Below are 25,186 nucleotides of genomic sequence, written 5' to 3'. Positions count from 1 at the left end.
CTTTTATTCATTCTTTCTGCCTTTGTGTTTGTAGGAATATTTTCAAACCAAGGGTCTTCAGTAAGGAAGGTCTGTTAATGGATAACTGACCATCAAGTCAGAGCACACGATTTTATAGTCTGTCTTTCAAATATATTTGAAACTTTTGCACCCAGGTATCTAGTGAGTTGTCTACGTTGACTCTTAATAAGGGTCTTTCTTAGAAGAGGTTTAAAATAATACAGTGTAGTGGAAAGAGCTCTGGATATGAGTCAGAAGACAATCATAACTGGTTTCCTTACCTGTAAATGGGAATCAGAATGTCTTCCCTATTCTTATACCTCATATGAGGATTAAATGAGGTACCAGAATATGTGAAGATGCCTTTTAAATTGTAAAGCCCTATCCAAAGTTAGGCTATTTGATGGGTTTGTACGGTGAGATTATAGATAATCAAGGAGTTTTAGTGCTGTAGAGTGCCTTAGGTCAGCTTCACTTCAGGTAGCTCTACTATGTTGGGAGACTGCATCTTTCCCAAGTGGTCCATCCTGGTATTTTATAAACCTAAACAGCCAAAATGTTTATAATTCTTCCTTAACTTAAACTGCTTTCCTCTAATTTAGCTGTCAGAAGACAAGGAATGCAACAGATAGAATTGAAATCATTCTTTTTTTTTTTTTTTTTAGTAATTTATAAAGGTTTTACTCTTTTTTTTAAAAAATTTTATTTATTTATTTACTTATTTATGGCTGTGTTGGGTCTTCGTTTCTGTGCGAGGGCTTTCTCTAGTTGCGGCAAGCGGGGGCCACTCTTCATCGCAGTGCGCGGGCCTCTCACTGTCGAGGCCTCTCGTTGCGGAGCACAGGCTCCAGATGCGCAGGCTCAGCAATTGTGGCTCACGGGCCTAGTCGCTCCGCGGCATGTGGGATCTTCCCAGACCAGGGCTCGAACCCGTATCCCCTGCATTGGCAGGCAGATTCTCAACCGCTGCGCCACCAGGGAAGCCCTGAAATCATTCTTACGTTAAATTTTTGTAGACCAAGCAACACCCAATTCAGTTGATCTTTCCTCTTAGAATCTATTTCCAATTGAGTTTTATTTCAAACAAATGCAGATGATTATGGTTGACCATAAGTTATTAGTCTTGAGTGGTCAGATTAATGGTTTTTGCATGCATTGTGTTTCTGAAAGCCTCCTTAGGTTTTTAAATTAATGATTGTTTATGCTTACTACATGATCCTAGTTTGTGAGCATAAAGGGTATGAAAACACTTTATAAACTGAAAAAATGAACTTTATAGTGCTACTGTTCACTATTCTTTCTATGGAAATTGAATATACTATCTAGTTTTATCTAGATATATCTAGAATATACTATCTGGTCCCAGAAAAAGCGGTTAAACTTTATATGGTTGTTGCATTGCTATTTATACCTGACGATTTTAATTGCTAGTCAGGTAATGTTAATAGCAGACATTGGGAGTAATTATAATGTGTATGGCGTTAGAGTAGGTACTTTTAAACATTTTTGGTAAGTTATGTGTTTTACTTTTTTTGTCCTTTCTGAACATTTATACTTAAAATGCAAATCTTTTATCATTCATTTTCATCAGCATAAAATAACAAAGCAAAATTTAACAGCATTTGATTTAATGCATGAGGACAAACCCTTGTTTTAAATGTCTTCAAAGGTCTGTGACTGCTGCTTCTGGAGTGTTTTGCTTACTTGCTTGCGGGATCTTTGTCCCAAAATAAATATTGTGTCTGTTTATATACCATCCACAATTTGGCAGAGTTTAGAGGACTCCTTGATGTTAGCTTTGAGAAATCTGTATTCAAGCTCAGCAGCAAGTTCCCTCTCCTCCTTAGACAGCCCAGTCACTCCAAATAAAAGATATCTGTGGTAACGCTTCGGAATGTGGTTTCCCCAAGAGAAATTGAGGCAACTTTACAACTAACTTGTCAGATCTAGACTTTAAGTATTTCAATTCAACTAAAACATGAAGTATATTTTCCAGCACTTGGTTATCAACAGTTCAGTGCATTGAAATAAGTAATCTGGGCTTTTAGAAAAGTTTTATTTCAATAATTTTTTAAAATAAATTTATTTATTTTTGGCTGCATTGGGTCTTCGTTGCTGTGCATGGGCTTTCTCTAGTTGTGGCGAGAGGGGGCTACTCTTTGTAGCAGTGCACGGGCTTCTCATTGCAGTGGCTTCTCTTGTTGCGGAGCACGGGCTCTATGCGCGTGGGCTTGAGTAGTTGTGACACACGGGCTCAGTAGTTGTGGCTTGCGGGCTCTAGAGCGCAGGCTCAGTAGTTGTGGCACACGGGCTTAGTTTCTCTGCGGCATGTGGGATCTTCCCGGACCAGGGCTCGAACCCGTGTCCCCTGCATTGGCAGGCGGATTCTTAACCACTGAGCCATCAGGGAAGCCCTATTTCAACAATTTTTAAATCCAAGAAGAGTTGACTGACTTCATGAAGAAATACTAATGTTTAAAAATGAGAATATCATAGTACCTTCCAGTTAGAGTTACATTAATTTTCATATATGGTAAATGTACCTCTGAAGTATTTGAGGATAATGTACTCTTTTTTTTTTTTTCCTCTCTTCTCTTTTTTCTCCCAGGTTTTTTGAGATATAATTAATATACAGCACTGATCTTTTCCCCTTTTCTTGAATTGCATTATTTGCCTAGATTTACCTTTTAGTGTAAAGATAACATTTTAGTCTTGGCCATATATCAATTATATATTCCAAGTTACAGATGTCAGAAAATATGTCTGAGAGAAACATCCTTAATTCTTTCCCTTTTTGCTTCTGTTTCCTACCCCAATATTTTTGAATGATTAATTCAAACACTGCAAGGATAAAGACTATTGAAATGTTCAACTAAAGAAATCAGTTTTTGAGAAGGGCTGCTATATCCCAGCTTTACTGCTTCCCATTTTCTTTTGTAATTGTTTTTTTTCAATTGTCATTATTGAGATATAATTTATATACAACAGAATTCACCTATTTAAGGTATATAATTCAGTGACAAATGTGTACAGTCATTGGTGTGATTACTACCACAATAAAGATACAGAATATTTCCATAACCTCAGAAAGTTCCCTCATGCCCCTTTGCAGGCAATGTCATTTCAGGTAACCACTATCTGCTTTCTATTACATACTGTTTTGTCTTTTCTGGAATTTCATATAAATGGAATCATACAGTATGTAGTCTTTTGTACTTAGCAACTTGCTCTTGAAATTCATCCATATTGTGTGTATAGTAGTCCATTCCTTTTTATTACTGAGTAGTATTCCATTGTTTGGACTTGTCACATTTTGTTTATCCATTTACCAGCTGATGGCCATTTGAGTTATTTCGCCTTGTTTTGTCGGCTGTGCTGCTTTGAACATTTATATACGAGTCTTTTATGTAGATATTTGTTTTCATTTCTCTTGGGTAGATATATAGGACTGAAATTACTGGGTTGTTTCATGAGTATAACTTTTTTTTTTTTTTAATTTATTTATTTTTATGGCTGTGTTGGGTCTTCGTTTCTGTGCAAGGGCTTTCTCTAGTTGTGGCAAGCAGGGGCCACTCTTCATCGCGGTGCGCAGGCCTCTCACTATCGCGGCCTCTCTTGTTGTGGAGCATAGGCTCCAGACGCGCAGGCTCAGTAATTGTGGCTCACGGGCCCAGCTGCTCCGCGGCATGTGGGATCTTCCCAGACCAGGGCTCAAACCCGTGTCCCCTGCATTGGCGGGCAGATTCTCAGCCACTGCGCCACCAGGGAAGCCCATGAGTATAACTTTTTAAGGAACTGCCAAACTGTTCTCCAAAGTGGCTGTACAGTTTCACATTCCAACTAGCCATGTACGAAAGTTTCAGTTACTTCACGTCTTTACTAACACTTTGTACTGTCTTTTTAATTTTAGACATTTTAGTGAGTTTGTAGTGGTATCTCATTTTGGTTTTAATTTGCATCTCCCTAGTGACTAATGATGTTGAGCATGTTTTATGTGCTCGTGTGCCATTTGTGTATCTTTGGCAGTGTCTGTTCAGAACTTTTCCCATTTTTTGATATCAAGTTATTATTGAGATGTAAGCATTTTTTTATGTATTAAATACAAGTTCTTCATTGATATTTTTGCAATTGAAGTTTTATTATGAGTCTGTTTTAAAGTAGAGATAGCCTTGACTGCATATAAACATTGTATTAGGGGACTTCGCTGGTGGTCCAGTGGTTAAGACTCTGCGCTCCCAATGCAGGGGGCCCCGGTTTGATCCCTGGTCAGGGAACTAGATCCCGCATGCTGCAACTAAGACCCGGCACAGCCAAATAAATAAATAAATAAATAAATATTTTTAAAAATAAAATATTTATTTAAAAAAAAATTGTATTAGGAAATATAAATACAGATTCTGTCAGAACTGCTATAATGTAAATGTAATTTTGGCTTCTGTTGTGCCTCTCTTAACTTTCTCTCATTTGTAAACTTTAATGCTGCCTGGCTCATAATGTTGATAATCTTGAAATTAATGGTAGTTCCTTCAAGAGCTTGATGCATTTTTCTTTAAGTCTTTATTGATTGATTGATTGATTGATTGATTGGTTGCCGCGTTGCATGGTATGTGGGATATTAGTTCCCCGACCAGGGATCGAACTCATGCCTTCTGCATTGGAAGCAGAGTCTTAACCACTGGACCTCCATGTTTGGGTTTGTTTGTTTGTTTGGTTGTTTTTTTTGAACTTGTGTTTTTATTTTGTTTATTATGGTAAAATACACGTCACAAAAAATTTACCATTTTAACTGTTTTTAACTGTACAGTTCAGTATCGTTAAGTATATTAAAACTGTTGTGTAACCATCACCACCATCCATCTCCAGAACTTTTGTCATCTTCCTCAAACTGGAACTCTGTACCCATTAACCATTAATTCTCCATTATCCTTTCCCATGCCCCCAGCCCCTGGTAACTGCGATTCTACTTCTGTCTTTGTGAATTTGATTCCTTTAGGTACCTCATATAAGTGGAATCATATGGTATTTGTCCTGTTGTGACTGACTTATTCCACTTAGCATAATGTCTTTAAGGTTCATCTGTGTTGTTTCAATGTAGTGGGGGGTTTTTTATATATATAAATTTATTTATTTTATTTTTGGCTGTGTTGGGTCTTTGTTGCTGCGTGCGGGCTTTCTCTAGTTGCAGCAAGCAAGGGCTACTCTTTGTTCTGGTGCGCCAGCTTCTCTTTGCAGTGGCTTCTCTTGTTGCGGAGCACCGGCTCTAGGCGCGCAGGCTTCAGTAGTTGCGGCACGTGGGCTCAGTAGTTGTGGCTCATGGGCTTAATTGCTCCGCGGCATGTGGGATCTTCCCGGACCAGGGATAGAACCCGTGTCCTCCGCATTGGCATTCTTAACCACTGCGCCACCAGGGAAGTCCCTCAATGTAGTGTTTTAAAATAACCTTTTTCCTGACAAAAGAAATAAGAAAAATTTGGAAAATACACTTTTAGAAAAGATATAAAAATCATCCATAACCTACCTCTTAGAAAACCATTGTTAATGTTTTGTTATATTGCTGTTCTTATTTTTTTCTGTGTATATTTAAATTTTAAAGTAAAAATTATTCTATTTGATATAGCATTTACTTTTTATCTTTGAATTTTCTGCACATCTTATTAACTGTAGGATACTTTTTTATCTGACATTAAAAAATCTGTATCTTTCTGATCTTACTGTTATTAACTATCAAAGAATAGAAAAATCAGAAATAGATACCTTTGTATAAGAAAGAAGCAACAAAATGATTATCAGTGTTAATTTTTAGAATAAAAAGATGAGAAATATGGACCTGGATGTACCTAACGAGCACACACGAGTCTTCATCCATCTAGGAAATCTTTGCAAATGTAGGAAACAGTGGTCAGTCAATACTGTACACATGGCAATCATATGAAAAATCTTTTTCTCTCCTACAGAAAACTTTGCGGGGCAGAAAACGTTTATTAAACTACATCTGAATATATGGGACTCCCTTTGCTCCTGTGTACTCTAATTTCCTCATTTAAGAATTGGAATAATAATAGCAAACAGTTCTGTAGCACTGGCTATGTGCCAGGTGCTGTTTTAATTGCTACATAGATAACATAGACTGATACTTTTATGATCTCCTTTTTACTGAGAAGAAAGCATTTGTAAATTTTAATGCTATTTAGCTTGAGCAGACTTAGAGACTTTATTTCTTTGATATCACTTCTTTGATACTTAGTTTTCTACAGAATATTAGAAGCCACAGACTAGCTAACTGTGTTCTTCATGTTATAGACAGTGATTTGGTGGGGAGTTTAATTATTGTTACCTTCCTTTATGACAGTATACAATGTAAATAGTTGGAAATTATTATCTACTATGAGCTTTTCAATTTAGGCTGGGCCTTCTCAAATTGATGTGTATTTAGGAACCAAGAATTTAAAGTAACACTTAAAATGTGCCTTTTGGCAGTGTAACTGTGCTTTTAGGACTCTGATACTTTGCTGTGCTGTACTGTGTGTCCTCAGCAGGAAAGGGCCAGGTCTGGGAATGGTTGGCAGGTTGTTTTTACAGGGGAAAACCTTTCTTCCATGTATACAGTCAATACTAAGCCCTTTTGTGTTTTAAAACTTCAGATATGAAGGCGGATTAATCTTCAGATTAAAACAAAAGGGTAGGGCTTCCCTGGTGGCGCAGTGGTTAAGAATCTGCCTGCCAATGCAGGGAACACGGGTTTGAGCCCTGGTCCGGGAAGATCCCACATGCCGCGGAGCAACTAAGCCTGTGCACCACAACTACTGAGCCTGCCCTCTAGAGCCCGCGTGCCACAGCTAATGAGCCCGCGCACCTAGAGCCCATGCTCTGCAACAAGAGAAGCCACCGCAATGAGAAGCCCTCGCACCGCAAGGAAGAGCAGCCCCCGCTCACCACAACTAGGAAGAGCCTGCGCGCAGCAATGAAGACCCAACGCAGCCCAAAAAAACAAAAACAAAAACAAACAAACAAAAGGGTAGCCTAGGAACATGTGACTGCAGCATTTCCATTAGGAGAATTTAGATGTTTTCAAATAAATAAAATATTCTGCCCATATTAAAAGATAATTTTTAATAAGTGTCTGGCCTCACTTGCAGAGTATTGTTTTAAATAATGGCCCTTTGGGAAAACCCTTCTAAATTTTTTGAGGGTATTGCTTATTCCAGCTTTTCAGTCCTGGCTTGCCATCCCTTTACTATCCAGAACGTTGCTGCTGGGCCATTTTTTTTTAATTGCAGTAAAATTCATGTAACATAGAATTCACCATCTTATCCATCTGTACAATTCAGTGGTTTTTAATATATTCACAATGTGCATCACCACTATCAAATTCAGAACGTTTTCAGAACTCTGGACCATTTAAAATACATTTTGACAATCTACAAACTAGCTTTTATGGTGATCACCACCAGTAGTACTAGATGATTTATACATTACTACTTCTCTTAATCCTGCACTATAGTGAAGTCTTTTATTTGATATTGGAACACATTTAATGATAACTTGATTTTACAGCTGAGGAAACTGGGGCCTAGAGAGGCTAAATAAATCTTCAGTAGTCATGTAATCTGTTTCCTAGGTAGAGCCAGGATCGAGACCCAGGTCTTTTACCCAAGAGTCTGTGTTGTTTGCAGTTTACCACACTGCTGCTAATAATCATTAGGTAAGTTGCTAGAAACTCCACATACCACTTTCCAAAGTTATTGAATATTTTGGCCCACCAAGTTATTCTTCCTATTATAGTGAATATTTTAATATGGTCATTTTTGACCTCATTTGATGACTTCAGAACAACCTTTAACTTCCATCTTTTTCCTTTCAACCTTTAACTTTTCTTGAATTGTTTTTCTAACTTAAAGTGCAAATGATATTTGTGATGATAAGCTGCTGGAAAACTACAAATCAATTTTTTGTGTTAATATTGTGTTAATAATTTGGTAAAGTCAGCTGTAATATTTTTAGAAATAATTCTTAACAGAGTTGACTCAATGGATTACAATAAATAGCATCTGCCTCTTTTATTTCATTACCTTTTTTTGGTCTTAGTTAAGGAACAAAGAATTTTATAACTTAATTTTGTATGTTTTTCACTTGAAATTGTACCTCTTGGGTCAGAACATTTTAGGACTCTCTTAAAAATGCCTTCCAATGCAGGGGACGCGAGTTCAATCCCTGGTCAGGGAACTAAGATCCCGCATGCTGGGGCAACTAAGCCCGCGCACTCTAGAGCCTGCACGCTCTAGAGCCTGTGCACCACAACTAGAGAACCCACATACCACAACTAAGACCCAATGCAGCCAAATAAATAAATAAATGTATTTTTAAAAACGCATTGTTTACTTTGTATCACAGAATGAAGATGGCAGAACTAGTAAGCTGTCTATTTTGGGTTGGGGGTGGGATATTCATATAATATATTCTGAAGTCATGTGAAGAGTTCATGTCATTTATTGTTCTAGATGGTTAAGGATTTAACCATGAAATTGACTGTCCAATCTCTACTTATTTTTAGGGAAATAGTCTATTTTTACATGTCCTGAAATACTTAGGAAACATTAATAATGCAGTCCATTAATGCAACTGTGGTTTGGGTGAATGTATAGAGTCATGAGTTTTGGGTGTTAGCTTGTACCACTTACTGGCTCTGTGACCTTCTGCAAGTGAATTATTTAATCTCTCAGTTTTAATTTCTTCTTTTAAACTTTTTCTTCTTATTGGATGGTTGTAAACGTCAAATAGGACTTGGAAAAGTTTTGAGAGCTGTAAAGAATTTATATAAACCTAAAGTGGTAATGCTTGTTAAACCTGAGTGAAAAAGTACCGGGAAGAGAGAGTTAAGAAATGAAGGGAGCTATATAGAGCTGTTTTGGGGTGGGATAGGGACTTCTTCAAGCAAAATGAGTTCAAAGTAGAAGCTTGGAGTTGCAGAGAGTCCAGAAATGGCATTCAGGGTCTCACAGTGTTAAAGTTGATGGTGGTTTGTGATGCTTATGCTAACATAACACTACTTTTTTATACAGTGAGAAAGCCAGCAGGAATTTTTTTTTAATTTATTTGTTATTTATTTATTTATTTTGGCTGCACCAAGTCTTAGTTGCAGTGGCCTTAGTTGCGGCATGTGGGAACTTCATTGTGGCATGCGAGATTTTTAGTTGTGGCATGTGGACTTCTTAGTTGTGACATGCAGACTCTTAGTTGCGGCATTCGGACTTCTTAGCTGTGGCATGCAGACTCCCAGTCGTGGCATGTGGAGCTCTCAGTTGCGGCATGCGGACTCCTAGTTGCGCATGCATGCGGGATCTAGCTCCCCGACCAGGGATTGAACCCAGGCCCCCTGCATTTGGAACACAGAGCCCTACCCACTGGACCACCAGGGAAGTCCCAGGAATTTTAAATATACCTCCGTGAAGGACAGTTTTGTGTAAGACTATAAATCATATTACAAATTACCAAATTTTAGACTAGACTAAAAATCTAAGGTTTTTTCTACTTAACAAAGCCATGTATATCTCAGAGTATGAATATTGTGGGTGCGTGAGCATCTTCTCAGATGGCTCACAGAAGGAATGGCTCTTCCAGACGATGGACCATCAGTGTGTCTAGGTGGAGCATTCTTCTGAAAAATGATGTTTAGTGAAAATTTGCAACACACGACATTAACTCTGTGGGACTGTACAATAAAACCAGTATAATATTTCAGCATACTTTTTGTGTTGTAAAATTTAATACAGTGTGATTTTTATTGTCACTTAAAATACCTTATAAAATGTCCCAAATTAGGTGGGCTATTTCTGCATATTTTACTTTTTAAATGTTTGTTACTCAACGCATTTTCCCCTTAAAAGCTAGTCATGTTTTCATTTGTTAAACAATCTTATGAAAGAGTAGATAAAAACATATGTATGGGGACTTCCCTGGTGGAGCAGTGGTTGAGAATCCGCCTGCCAATGCAGGGGACACGAGTTTGAGCCCTAGTCTGGGAAGATCCCACATGCCGTGGAGCAACTAAGCCTGTGCGCCACAACTACTGAGCCTGCGCTCTAGAGCCCGTGAGCCACAACTACTGAGCCCGCGTGCCACAACTACTGAAGCCTGCACGCCTAAAGCCCGTGCTCCGCAACAAGAGAAGCTACCGCAGTGAGAATCCTGCGCACCGCAATGAAGAGTAGCCCGCACGCAGCAACGAAGACCCAGCAAGGAAGACCCAATGCAGCCAAAAATAATTAATTAATTTAAAAAAACCATATGTACGGTTTTAAGAATAATAGTAAAAGGAACATCCATGTGATGTCTAGTAGGTAACCACTAGCCACATGTGGCTTTTTTTTTTTTTAGCAATATTATTTTATTTATTTTTTTAAACATTTATTTATTTGGTTGTGTCAAGTCTTAGTTTGCAGCAGGTGGGCTCCTTAGTTGCAGCTCACTGGTTCTTTAGTTGTGGCACATGGGCTTTTTTAGTTGTGGCAGGTGGGCTCCTTAGTTGTGGCATGCGAACTCTTAGTTGTGGCATGCGTGTGGGATCTAGTTCCCTGGCCAGGGATCAAACTCAGGCCCCCTGCATTGGGAGCGCGGAGTCTTAACCACTCCACCACCAGGGAAGTCCCCACATGTGACTATTGAGCACTTAAAACGTGGCCAGTCTAGTTGACATGTGCTGTATGTGGAAAAGTACACACTGAATTTTGAAAACTTGGTACAAAAAAAAGAAGCATGTAAGATATCTCAATAATTTTTATATTGATTACATGTTGAAATAATATTTTAGGTATATTTGGTTAAGTAACATTACTGGGATTAATTTCACCTGTTTCTTTTTAGTGTTTTAAACATGGCTGCTAGAAAATTTACATTTATATATGTGAGTTGCATTTGTGATTCCCATTATATTTATGTTGGATAGTGATGCCTTAAAAAACTCCACAGTCCTATTCCCCCCTCCACAAAAACTTCTCACTACCTTGATTAACATTTTTATTTCCTTGCTTTTCTTTATCATCTTGTTCCTATGGATGTATTTCTAAACAATGATTTGTTTAATTTTGAAAAACTGAATATAGCAAGCACAAACTTCATGACAATGTAAATAAAGGACTATAATGTCAGTTCAACATGAAAGTTCCTAGGAGATAAGCTGAACAAAATCTCAGTGTTACTTCTGGATTCAGCTTCCCGGCGAATTTTAAAAGCCTCTGGGGAAGTTTGTGAGCCGAGTCATGAGTAGGTTATGGAATACCTAGGGCTCATTCTGGATTTGGGGCATCTGGCACAATGTGAGCCATTGTTCACAGTATGCTGGAGGTCTGGAGGAAATAATGATCAGAGGAAATGGGCTGCTCTATATTTTCTGATTCTAGGTTCACCATGAACTGCCTCCTTTTTACATGAGTTTTTCCATAACTCTTTCTATTTTATAAAACAAACTCTATACCCATTAAACAGTAACTCCCCATTCCTTGACTCCCCCTTCCCCTTTGTTCCTGGCAGCCACCATTCTTCTTTGTGATTTTGACTACTCTAAGTACCTCTTATAAGTGGAATCATACAGTATTTGTCTTTTTATGACTGGCTTATTTCATTTAGTATAATGTCTGGAAGATTCATCCATGTTGTAGCATACTGCAGAACTTCCTTCTTTAAATATTTATTTATTTATTTATTTTTGGCTGTGTTGGGTCTTCGTTTCTGTGCGAGGGCTTTCTCTAGTTGTGGCAAGCGGGGGCCACTCTTCATCGCGGTGCGCGGGCCTCTCACTATCACGGCCTCTCTTGTTGCGGAGCACAGGCTCCAGACGCGCAGGCTCAGTAGTTGTGGCTCACGGGCCCAGCTGCTCCACGGCATGTGGGATCTTCCCAGACCAGGGCTCGAACCCGTGTCCCCTGCATTGGCAGGCGGATTCTCAACCACTGCGCCACCAGGGAAGCCCAGAACTTCCTTCTTTAAAAGGCTGAATAATAATATTCTGTTGTATATATAGACCACATTTTGCTTATATATTCATTCGTCAGTGGACATGTGGGTTGTTTCCATGTTTTAGCTCTTGTAAATACTGCTGTTATGGACATGGGTGTGTAAGTATGTCTTAGAGACCCTGCTTTCAGTTCTTTTAGATATATACCCAGAAGTGGAATTGCTGGATCATATGGTAATTCTCTTCTTAATTTTTTGAGGAATTGCCATACTGTTGTCCACAGAAGCTATATTCTTTTTTTTTCTTTTAAGTCTTACATCATGTAACTTTTTTTTTCTTAGAATTTTATTTTTTTATACAGCAGGTTCTTATTAGTTATCCATTTTATACACATTAGTGTATATATGTCAATCCCAGTCTCCCAATTCATCACACCACCACCACCACCCCACCACCACTTTCCCCCCTTGGTGTCCATACGTTTGTCCTCTACATCCGTGTCTCTATTTCTGCCCTGCAGACCAGTTCATCTATACCATTTTTCTAGGTTCCACATATATATGCTAATATATGATATTTGTTTTTCTCTTTCTGACTTACTTCACCCTGTATGACAGTCTCTAGGTCCATCCACGTCTCTACAAATGACCCAATTTCGTTCCTTTTTATGGCTGAGTAATATTCCATTGTATATATGTACCATATCTTCTTTATCCATTCATCTGTTGATGGGCATTTAGGTTGCTTCCATGATTTGGCTATTGTAAATAGTGCTGCAATGAACATTGGGGTGCATGTGTCCTTCTTTTTTGAATTGTATTTATTTACTTATTTATTTATGGCTGCGTTGGGTCTTTGTTGCTGTGCGCGGGCTTTCTCTAGTTGTGGTGAGCAGGGGCTACTCTTCATTGTGGCGCGCGGCCTTCTCATTGCTGTGGCTTCTCTTGTTGCAGAGCATGGGCTCTAGGTGCCCGGGCTTCAGGAGTTGTGGCTTGTGGAATCTGGAGTGCAGGCTCAGTAGTTGTGGCACACGGGCTTAGTTGCTCCGCGGCATGTGGGACCTTCCCGGACCAGGGCTTGAACCCGTGTCCCCTGCATTGGCAGGCGGATTCTTAACCACTGTGCCACCAGGGAAGCCCATCATGTGTCCTTTTGAATTATGGTTTTCTCTGGGTATATGCCCACTTGTGGGATTGCTGGGTCATAGGGTAATTCTATTTTTAGTTTTTTAAGGAACCTCCATACTGTTCTCCATAGTGGCTGTATCAATTGACATTCCCACCAACAGTGCAAGAGGGTTCCCTTTTCTCCACACCCTCTCCAGCATTTGTTGTTTGTAGATTTTCTGATGATGCCCATTCTAACTGGTGTGAGGTGATACCTCATTGTAGTTTTGATTTGTATTTCTCTAATAATTAGTGACGTTGAGCAGCTTTTCATGTGCTTCTTGGCCGTCGGTATATCTTCTTTGGAGAAATGTCTATTTAGGTCTTCTGCCCATTTTTGGATTGGGTTGTTTGTTTTTTTAATATTGAGCTGCATGAGCTGTTTATATATTTTGGACATAAATCCTTTGTCCGTTGATTCGTTTGCAAATATTTTCTCCCATTCTGAGGGTTGTCTTTTCGTCTTGTTTATGGTTTCCTTTGCTGTGCAAAAGCTTTTAAGTTTCATTAGGTCCCATTTCTTTATTTTTGTTTTTATTTCCATTACTCTAGGAGGTGGATCAAAAAAGATCTTGCTGTGATTTATGTCAAAGAGTGTTCTTCCTATGTTTTCCTCTAAGAGTTTTATAGTGTCCAGTCTTACATTTAGGTATCGAATCCATTTTGAGTTTATTTTTGTGTATGGTGTTAGGGTATTCTAATTTCATTCTTTTACATGTAGCTGTCCAGTTTTCCCAGCACCACATATTGAAGAGACTGTCTTTTCTCCATTGTATATCCTTGCCTCCTTTGTCATAGATTAGTTGACCATAGGTGCATGGGTTTATCTCTGGGCTTTCTATCTTGTTCCATTGATCTGTGTTTCTGTTTTTGTGCCAGTACCATATTGTCTTGATTACTGTAGCTTTGTAGTAGAGTCTGAAGTCAGGGAGTCTGATTCCTCCCACTCCATTTTTTTCCCTCAAGACTGCTTTGGCTATTCGGGGTCTTTTGTGTCTCCATACAAATTTTAAGATTTTTTGTTCTAGTTCCGTAAATAATGCCATTGGTAATTTGATAGAGATTGCATTGAATCTGTAGATTGCTTGGGTAGTATAGTCATTTTCACAATATTTATTCTTCCAATCCAAGAACATGGTATATCTCTCCATCTGTTGGTATCATCTTTAATTTCTTTCATCAGTGTCTTATAGTTTTCTGCATACAGGTCTTTTGTCTCCCTAGGTAGGTTTATTCCTAGGTATTTTATTCTTTTACACAGCAGCTATATTCTTTTACATTCCCACAGCGGTTCCAATTTCTCATCGTTACCAACACTTGTTTTCTGGGTTTTTTGTTTTTTATTTATTTATATTTGGTTGTGTTGGGTCTTCGTTGCTGCCCTCAAGCTTTTTCTAGTTGTGGCAAGCAGGGGCTACTCTTTGTTGCAGTGCGTGGGCTTCTCATCCGGTGGCTTCTCTTGTTGCGGAGCATGGGCTCTAGGTGCACGGACGTCAGTAGTTGTGACGTGTGGGCTCAGTGGTTGTGGTGCTTGGGCTCTAGGGCACAGGCTCAGTAGTTGTAGTGCACGGGCTTAGTTGCTCTGCGGCAGGTGGGATCTTCCCAGACCAGGGATTGAACCCATGTCCCCTGCCTTGGCAGGTGGGTTCTTAACCACTGCGCCACCAGGCAAGTCCCTTTTCTGTTTCTTTGTTGGTAGTGATCCTAATGGCTGTGGGTTGGTATCTCATTGTAGTTTTTTTTAATGTTTATAGCAGGTTTATTTTTATTATTGACGTATAGTTGATGTATAATATTATATGAGTTATAGGTGTACAATATAGTGATTCACAATTTTTAAAGGTTATTCTCCATTTATAGTTATTATAAAATATTGGCTGTATTCCGTGTGTTGTACAGTATATCCCTGTTGCTTATTTTATACGTAGTATCTCACTGTAGTTTTGATTTGCATTTCCCTAATGACTAGTGTTGTTGAGCATCTTTTCATGTGTTTATGGGCCATTTGTATATTTTCTTTAGAGAAATTTCTATTCAGGTACTTTGCCCATTTTTGAATTGAGTTATTTGTGGGTTTTTTGTTGTTGAGTTTTAGGAGTTCTCTATATTGATTCTGGATTTTAATTTCTTAATAGGTATATGATTTGCACATATTTTCTCCCATTCTGTGGGTTGCCTTTTTCCTCTGTTGATAGTGTCTTTTGATGTACAAATTTTTAAAATTTTAATGAAGTCCAGTTTGTCTATTTTTGTTGTTGTTACCTGTTTCTTTGGTGTCATCCCCAAGAAATCATTGTTAAATCCAGTGTCATGAAGCTTTTATCCTTGCTTCTAAGAGTTTTATAGTTTTAGGTCTTACATTTAGGTCTTTGGTACATTTTGAAGTAATTTTTGTAGATAGTGTCAGGTAAGGGTCCAACTTCATTCTTCTGCATATGGATATCCATTTTTCTAGCACCATTTATTAAAAGGACTGTCCTTTCCCCACTGAATGGTCTGGGCACCCTTGTCAAAAATCATTTGACCACCTATGTGAGGGTTTATTTCTGGGTGTTTTACTCTAGTCCATTGGTCTGTATGTCTTTATGCCAATACTAAGCTGTTTTGATTAATGAATCTTTAAGTTTTGAAATCAGGAAGTGTGAATCCTCCAGTTTTGTTCTTTTAAGATTGTTTTGGCTATTCAGGTCCCTATGCCTTTTTTTTTCTTTACTTTTACATATTTTAATTCATTTTCCATATGCCTTTTAGGATGGGTTTGGTTAACACATCCATTTATTGAGTGTGCGTCTGCATGTGTGCATGCACGCGCGTAAACATGTTTGCTTGCTTAATCTTTTAAGTTCCAGGCACATTCTGTGTTAATCCATGTTATGATTTCTGCAAGAAGTACTGTTTTCTGTTTGGAACTGTAAGAAGTAGATTGGTAAACTACATTAAATCACTATAGAAGAAGCTATTTTTTACACTTACATGCAACCCAATTATGATTCAGAGGCAAGTGAGATTGAATGACTGTCTGTAATGATTATCCAACAGGCAAGCAGCTGACTATGCATTTCTAAATGAGGAGGAACATGTGACTAAAGGAGAATGAGTCAGAACCAAGTATCTTCTAAAGGAATCTGTTAAATAGACTACAGAAATGATTACAACTAAAAGGCAGGGTGCATACTTCCTTTGTGGAATATCTTGTTTTCCTGGGTGCCTGTGGCCATCCCAGTATTATTGCTTATCTGCTGATTCATTGGTGTGATCAACTGTTCATTGTCTCAAAAAAAAATGGCTTCTTTCCTTTGAAGAGAAATCACTGTGTAAAACTTTGGTGGAAGTATTGTGTGTAAGCATTGAGTTTCTGTGGTGCTCTATATGTTTCATAAGTGTATGTACATTGGCTTAACTAATTTTTACTATCAACTATGAAAGAGGTATTATTTAACCTTGATTTTATATGTGAGGAATCTGAGGCTTATTAGCAATCTTAAATGATTTGTCTCAAATACACTGTTAGAACCAGGATTTAAATCCAGGTTTTATCTGATTCTAAAGTACATTTAGTTTTTACTCTTCCCATGCTGTCTTGGGGTTAAGCATAGTGATAATATTCCTTTCCTTTAAAAAATAATTATGGTTGATTCTCCTAATATATGGTAGTTATCTTCTATAAAGTCCCTGCAGACTTGGAAGTAATGAACACCGAACAACTTCTTCCGCGGAAAATACAGAGTTAGGTTCCTGCAAGCCTCTGGTCACAACATCCTCCTCAGCCAGTTAATACATAATCTTGTTTATGTATGTTTCTGTTTAAAGACACCTTATTTAATATATATTGTTGATTCAGCATTAAACAACAAAATGTTGAGCATCTAGGTTATTTGTAACCTTTTGCCATTATTGAAAAACCCTTAAGAGTGAACAGCCTTGTAATCAAATACTCTGTATACATCTTTGATTAAATTTTAGGATACGTTCATAGGCATGATATTGCTGGGTCAAAGGAAAATTCACACTTTAAAAAAAATTTTTATTTTTATATTGGAGCATAGTTGATTAACAATGTTGTGTTAGTTTCAGGTGTACAGCATAGTGATTCAGTTTTACATATACGTGTATCTATTCTTTTTCAAATTCTTTTCCCATTTAGGTTATTACAGAATGTTGAGCAGAGTTCCCTGTGCTATACACTAGGTCCTTGCTGGTTATCTGTAGTAGATATAGTAGTGTGTACATGTCAATCCCAAACTCCCAATCTATCCCTCCCCCCCCACGCTTCTCCCCTGGTAACCATAAGTTTGTTCTCTAAAGCTGTGAGTCTGAGTCTGTTTTGCAAATAAGTTCATTTATATCACTTTTTTTTTAGATTCTGCATATATAAGTGATATCATATGATATTTGTCTTTCTCTGTCTGACTTCACTTAGTATGATAATCTCCAGGTCCATCCATGTTGCTGCAAATGGCATTATTTCATTCTTTTTAATGGCTGAATAATATTACATTGTATATATGTACCACATCTTCTTTATCCATTCATCCATTGATGGACCTTTAGGTTGCTTCCATGTCTTGGCTATTGTAAACAGCACTACAATGAACATTGGGGTACATGTATCCTTTCGAATCCTGTTTTTCTCCGGATATATGTCCAGGAGTGGGATTGCTGGATCATATGGTAGCTCTGTTTTTAGTTTTTTAAGGAACCTCCATACTGTTCTCCATAGTGCCTGTACCAATTTACCCTTTTCTCCACACCCTCTCCAGCATTTATTGTTTGTAGACACTTTTTAATGATGGGCATTCTGACTGGTGTGAGGCGATATCTGATTGTAGTTTTGATTTGCATTTCTCTAATAGTTAGCGATGTTGAGCATCTTTTCATGTGTCTCTTGGCTATCTGTATGTCTTCTTTGGAGAAATGTCTATTTAGGTCTTCTGCCCATTTTTTTATTGGGTTGTTTGTTTTTTTTGATATTGAGCCCCACGAGCTATTTGTAAGAGGAAAATTCACACTGTTGCCAAAAAATGCCTTCCCAGAATTGTTAGCCAGTTCATGCTCCCTCTGACAATGTAGTAGAACCTGGTATCTCTCCTCATACACATTATTAAGATTTTTAATTAAAAAAATTTTTTTTTAAATATTTATGTATGTATGTATCTTGCGCCGGGTCTTAGTTGCGGCACACGGGAGCTTCGTCGCGGCATGCGGACACTTAGTTGCCACAAGCACGCAGGATCTAGTTTCCCGACCAGGGATCAAACCTGGGCCCCCTGCAATGGGAGCGCAGAGTCTTACCCAGTCAACCACCAGGGAAGTCCCTAATTTAAAAGATTTTTACCTTTTGTTTAGAAATAGTTACCTTGTTTTATTTTAATATTTTAGCCATTTTATTTATTTTTTCCAAACTTTTTTTTTTTTAATGATAGTCAGTTTTCCCATCTCCACTGGTTAAGTAAAATACCCTTTTACCATTGATTTGAAATGTTGCCCTTTTCATTTATTAAGTACTTGTATATGTGGTTTTGTTTTTTAATTTTTTTGTTTATTCCGTCAAGTTGTTTCTGGCTGCCACAGCACTACTGCATATGTACTGATTGCGTTGTTACAGGTTTTAATAGCTGAAAGAGCAGAAAAATACTTTCTTTTATTCTCTTGGATGGTCTGATTCTTTTGTATGAATTATAGACTTATTTTGTAAATTCCAAAAAACATTATTTTGAGATTTTACTGGAATTTCGTTAAAATAAGGATTACTTTGGTATAAATTGGCATTTGTAGTCTTACCATTAGAGAACATGACATCTCACTAGTTTTTCAAGTCTCTTTCTGTGTTTCAAAAATTAGGTATTTTCTTCTTATAGAGCCTACCTGTTTCGTATTAAATTTATTCTTAGTAGATACTTTTAATGCTATTTTTTAAAATATAAATTTATTTATTTATTTATTTTGGCTGCGTTGGGTCTTCTTGCTGCATGTAGGCTTTCTCTAGTTGCGGCGAGCAGGGGCTACTCTTCGTTACGTTGTGCGGGCTTCTCATTGTGGTGGCTTCTCTTGTTGCGGAGCACGGGCTCTAGGCACGCAGGCTTCAGTAGTTGTGGCACACAGGCCCAGTAGTTGCGGCTCGCGGGCTCTAGAGCGCAGGCTCAGTAGTTGTGGTGCATAGGCTTAGTTGCTCCGCAGCATATGGGATCTTCCTGGACCAGGGCTCGAACCCTTGTTCCCTGCATTGGCAGGCGGATTCTTAACCACTGCGCCACCAGGGAAATCCCAATGCTATTTTAAAATAAGGTTTGTTTTTTTAATTTTTCATTTTATTTTCTAAATAGTTAACTGTTGTAATACGGGAAAGTTGTTGGGTTTTGTATATTTTTTTTATAACCAGCCACTTTATTGAACTCATTAATTCACTTGGTTTTTCAGTTGAATATTTTATATTTTTCAGGTAGATAATCTTCAAATATTATATCCTGGTCATGTTTATATGCAACTTTGTTAGAACTGTGGTCTTTAAAAAGAGGTTGCAAAGCTGCTGGATCCAGCTCCTTACAATTTTATTACTATCAATGGAACATTCCGTTAACCTTAGGAGTTAAGTGAGTCCTACTTAAATGTAATGGGTGAATTCAGTTTTAATTCTTAGAGTTCTTTTTGTATGCATTCCGTTCTTCCTTATTAAAGACTTTAACTGGTGTTGGAATCTTTTTTGGGGTGGTGGGATACAATTTTTTAAAAAATCATCATGTATTCCCCTCTGCCCTTATGATAATACCATGTACAAAATGACAGGTAATATACATCTGTTGAATAGGTGAATCCTTTCAAATTGAAATTATAGGAAAGCTACAAGAAAAACATTTCTAAATTCCAGGTGTACTTCTGTTCTTCTATTAATCATTATTCAGGTATGTCCTGAGGGCCTAAGGGGTACTGATCATTTCCTCTACTGTTTTCCCTAATATCTCAGTTTATTGGCTAGAGTCACAATTATTTGAGCTCTAATAGTTTACTCTAAGGAAATGAAATATTCTTTCCAATTGAAATGGGTTTTTTGAGGGTGAAGTATCTGCTTCTTGCTTTTATCAATAGCTTTGACACTTGGTTTCTGTGTATCTTGATGATATGGCTCAGTACCAGTGTGTATGGGAGTCTTTGCAAATTTACGATTATTCTGTTTTAATTATCTTGAAATTATCTTCTTCAGAACCACTCAATAAAGGGAACTCTTTCTGCTGTCCCGTTGTACCCTCAATTTCTATTCTCAGTCCAGCTACCTAGGAGCTAGAAACACTGAACATCCATATAGTATTGTAGAAGAAAGGGCAATTGAAGATGCCACTGTTTATTCCAAATTTATATACTCTCAGAATAAGAGACTCCAGACTCAGAGATAGAACTATTTTGTACAGGTTGATAAATGGGAAACTAACTAAGTCCTCTCTTATCCTTCCTCTGGCACATTTCAAAACCCAGGGAAACTAATGTTTAGCTGCTTAAGCAGTTTGGTCCCTTTACTAAATGAAGGGTATTTATCATCTCTCAAGCTTGGTGCTACAAAGACCTTGGTGTCTGTGAGGGGAAAGGGAAGAATTGCATTTTTACTGTCATAGTTGAATCCTTTTCCCCTTGTACACCCTTTTGAGAATTTGGTGAAAGCATTGGACTTCCTTAGAAAAATGCACATGGACACAAACATACATTTTTACCAGAATTTTGGGAGGTTTCTGGTCTTCTTGAAACTTATCCATAAACCCAAACTCATGTGGGTTTTCTGAACTCCAGACTAAGAACTCCTGCCTTAAATAAGAGCATTGCTAAAAGTTATGAGTAACCTAAGATACTGTAACGTAATACTTCAAAATCTTATGCAGCCAACAAAGGGGAAATTTTTACTTGGGGGCCTTTAACTTAACCTTTAGCCACTAGGCTCTTTGCATGTTTTCCTGTTTCTTCACTGGCAGTTCATAGGCTGCTCTGCTGGATTATTCTCTTCTACCCAACATCTGAAAGTTGGATTTCCTTAGGGTTCTTCATGGGTCCCCCTCTTTTCTCCTTCTACTTACTGCTTGAGTAATCTCTTCCTTTCCCCTGGATTTAAATACCACTGTGTCGTTGATGACTGCCAGATTTATATCATCAGCCCATATCTCTTCACAGAGTGCTAGAATCCTATATGCAACTGCCTGCTCAAAAATCTCCATATACATATCTTATAGATGTCACCTATATAACAGATAAAACTTATTGCAAATATTTTTTATAATAGCTCTATTGAGATAAAATTCATAGACCATAAAATTCATCCTTCACTAAATTAACTAAAAATCCAGGGATTTTTAGTATATTCACAGAATTGTGCAGCTGTCACCACTCTGTCATTCCAAAACATTTTCATCACCTTAAAAAGAAATCCTGTACTTATTAACAGTCACTCCTCATTCCCCCCTCCCCTCAGCCCCTGGGAACCACTGATACCCTTTCTGTCTCTGTATTTACCTATTCTGGATGTTTCATATAAATGGAATCATATAGTATGTGGCCTTTTTCTGGTTTCTTTCACTTAGCATAATGTTTTCAAGGTTCATCCATGTTGTAGCATGTATCACTACTTTATTCCTTTTTAATGGCTGAATGGTATTTCATTATATGGATAATGCCACAGTTGGTGCGTACGTGTTTTTGCTGAAGCTCTACTGCTACAGTGATGTGGAATTTAAAGCTACAAATGTGAAAGAAAAGTGATTGTGTAATTTGGATTGAAATAACATCACAAATACTGATACTTAGAGATTGAGCTGATTAAAAAATTGTGCAATACTTTACCTTATTTCCAAAAGAACACAAAACGTGAGGCTGCAGTCACTTTTAACTTTCTGTGAAGTCTTAAACATATCCTCTGATATTTTACTTTTGGAAAGATAAGCAAGCTATTTTGTTATTTTTGTGTGTGATTAGCTGAATATTTACCCAATTTAAAGGCTTTATAGAATTCATTTTATATAAAACATTTAATTGTTCTAGGACAATGGGTTTAAACCCTAGGTCATATTCTAATACATTTTCTTTTCACAGTTTGAAATAAACCATCATTATTTTCAGTGAAAAATGTCTGAATGTTTAAATGACGTTATTAAATTACCAAAGTAAGAGAGTTTTCGTTTCTTTGTACTTCAAGGTTTGGTATTCATGAATGTATGAAAGTGCCAAGCATTTACTTTGAAGGTCTACACATAAAACTGTATTTATTTAAATGTGAACATCGCAGTAAATCACAGGATCATCTAAATATTTTAAATTACAATTCCAGGCACTAGCCTTGATTATGAACTGTAGCCATTTTCTGAACCCATTTAGGAATTTTCCAAAGCAGATCAGTGGTTTTCTTAGTCATGAGAAAACTTTTATAAAGAAGTAATAAATCAGCTGTTTAAAAATTTGGTAATTTCGTAAGGAAAATATTTTTTGACTATGGAAGTAAATATGAATAAGCTAGATTATGGAATCTTTGAATCTAAAAGATGTAAGTCATTGATGAAGAATATAGAATCTGATCATGAAGTTGACCTTTCTCTGCTATTAGATGAGGATTATCTTTATGTTTAGTGTGAGAATTTAAAATAATGAGGTAGATTGGTAAGTGAAATGCTGTGCTCCTGATTGTGTAGCACCCCCTCCTCTGTTGGAAAGAGTAAGTGGGAATCTTGATTAGTAGATGTGGTAAGTCAAGTTATATTGATAGGCAATTCAGAGGGTTATTTTAGGTTTAGTGAGGTATCGAATATGAGGTCGTCACAGTTACTTGTTCAACTAGGTGCATACTAGTGGAGTTTTAAATTCACAGTGTGGAAGGGAATGAGCACTTATCAGAACAGAAGGAAATGTGTGGTTAAACGGTTTCAGCTATAACTGTAGACTGTTTCCCTTGGTCCAAATGGGAGGAGAAATGGAACCTTATGTTTTTGGCTTTTTTTCCAGTATCAGTAGAAATTGATTCAGCATGGTTTATTGGGGCCCTTAACAGGAAAAACAGTTGTGTTTACTAGCGGAGGGGAATGACTTAAATATGTACTAAGAAGACATAAGTCCTCTAGGTTTTATTTTACAGGTGTCTCAGTCATTTTTGTTGCATATTTATAATTACTGACATAATTAATGATTTAATAAGTTATTCTTATTAAACCTCTGTAAAACAAGAATGCCTCATGACTTTTTTTGTTGAAGAAACTGCTGAATTGAGTAAAGAAAAAGTTGATGCTTCCAGCTTTTTCCTCAAAATGAGAAACTGCCTTACTGACTATATAATTATAGGTAATAAATAATGCTAATTTTAGCTCACAAAAGCAGTGGGATTATCTGAAGAAAATATATTTGGTTTAAGCAGATGAAGAACCTTATTTATAAAGATATATTGGATAACCTGGCATTTTGAAAACTCATTGAAGTCCTGCATCCTCTGCATTTAAAAGATCTTGTTAAGTCAGTAAATGATAAAAAAAAAAAAAAATCTATGCTGATTTTTATTCAGAAGCCCATGTTAAATGAGGTAGAGAAGACCTAAAATAACAATGTTGGGGTTGTTTTTTTTTTTGAAGTACTTATTAGAATAAAATGGTGTTATGATGAGGGAGATTGTAAGAACTAACAAATTTCTCTTTTCTTCTCTTTTATATTTTCTTACTATATCACAGTAAAATACCTCAGGATGATAGCATTAGCACCTTTCCTTTCTTGATGGATCCTTAATTGCTCTTGAGAACAACTATATTTACAGGCAATATGAAAATTAATTTGGTGATCAAAAATGAAAGTGATTTAAATTTGGAAATCATACCTAAAGTGACTTTTGCTCGAGGGTTATTTACTTGAAACAGAAGAATTCTCTTATGTTTAGTATGCATAAATAAATGTTGCATCAGTTAAGGTTCTTTGGCTAAAAGCGGTAGAAATCAACTCTGGCTAACTTAAGTAAAAAAAGAAAAAGAAAGAAAAACAGCATTACTTACCAGGAATCTATGAGGTAGCTTATAAAACTGAAAGGAAATATGAAGAACCTGACCCTGGGTGGCTCCAGGTATCCAAACAGGGAGAAACAGTGCGTGCTCTCTTCAGGGGCTAGTGAATTCCAGTTGTTTTACATCTTTATGTCTTCCTATTCAAGATTCAAAAATTAAAGCAAAGTACCTGATTGTCCTAGCTTCAGCTGCAAAAGAAACAATGTCACTTCAAGTATCACCTTACTACAGTTTTTACAAAATCTGTAAAACTTCCTTTTAAAAATAATCTGGAGGGACTTCCCCGGTGATGCAGTGGATAAGAATTCTCCTGCCAATGTAGGGGACACGGGTTCGAGCCCTGGTCCAGGGAGATCCTACATGCTGCGGAGCAACTAAGCCCGCATGCCACAACTACTAGAGCCCGCATGCCACAACTACTAAAGCCCACACACCTAGAGCCCGTGCTCAACAACAAGAGAAGCCACCTCAATGAGAAGCCCAACTGGAGAAAGCCCACACGCAGCAATGAAGACCCAACACAGCCAAAAATGAAAATAAAATTAAATCTTTAAAAAAATAAATAATCTGGAAAAATTGTGACTAGAAATAAAATCCTGGTAAACCAGATTAACTTAATTTATAGAATATGGTCAGAGGCTATGCTTTGTATACTTTCCTACAATTCTTAATTTTATAATTGTATTTATTTTTTTTCCCCAAAAAAACCCAGTTTTCATAAGTAAGTTTATCCTTTGTTTTTTATGTGTCTGATGGCTTATTATTGGTTTTCATCCTTCTTTCTGTGTCTTAGGTATATTTGAAGGCTCCCATGATTCTGAATGGAGTCTGTGTTATCTGGAAAGGTTGGATTGATCTCCAGAGACTGGATGGTATGGGCTGCCTGGAGTTTGATGAGGAGCGAGCCCAGGTAGGGTGACTTCAGGCTTTACTGACTGTGGTCCCTTTTTTTACCCCTAATCTTGCCTTTGTGTGGAGATCTATTTTACCCAGTCTTTAAGAGTAAGTATACAGTGCTGCCCTGGGAGCCGCAGCTGGTCCCGGCCTTGCAGCTTGCGGGGGAG

The 25,186-nt window shown here is 37.4% G+C and overlaps 1 protein-coding gene across 2 annotated transcripts in view; it reads left to right on the top strand.

The window, feature by feature from the left end:
• CBFB (core-binding factor subunit beta) overlaps window positions 1-25,186 on the top strand; it is a 63,147-nt gene that overhangs the window by 11,923 nt on the left and 26,038 nt on the right. For both annotated transcript variants that reach the window (XM_082368992.1, XM_082368991.1), the window contains exon 4: window positions 24,916-25,032. In XM_082368992.1, coding sequence (XP_082225118.1) covers window positions 24,916-25,032 — 117 coding nt within the window. The remainder of the gene's footprint in view (window positions 1-24,915; window positions 25,033-25,186) is intronic.

This window comes from Balaenoptera borealis, assembly GCF_965194805.1.
Source record: "Balaenoptera borealis genome assembly, chromosome: 19".
NCBI lineage: Eukaryota > Metazoa > Chordata > Mammalia > Artiodactyla > Balaenopteridae > Balaenoptera > Balaenoptera borealis.
Note: the sequence above shows the minus strand (reverse complement) of the source record. Positions and strands in the feature narration are given on the sequence as shown.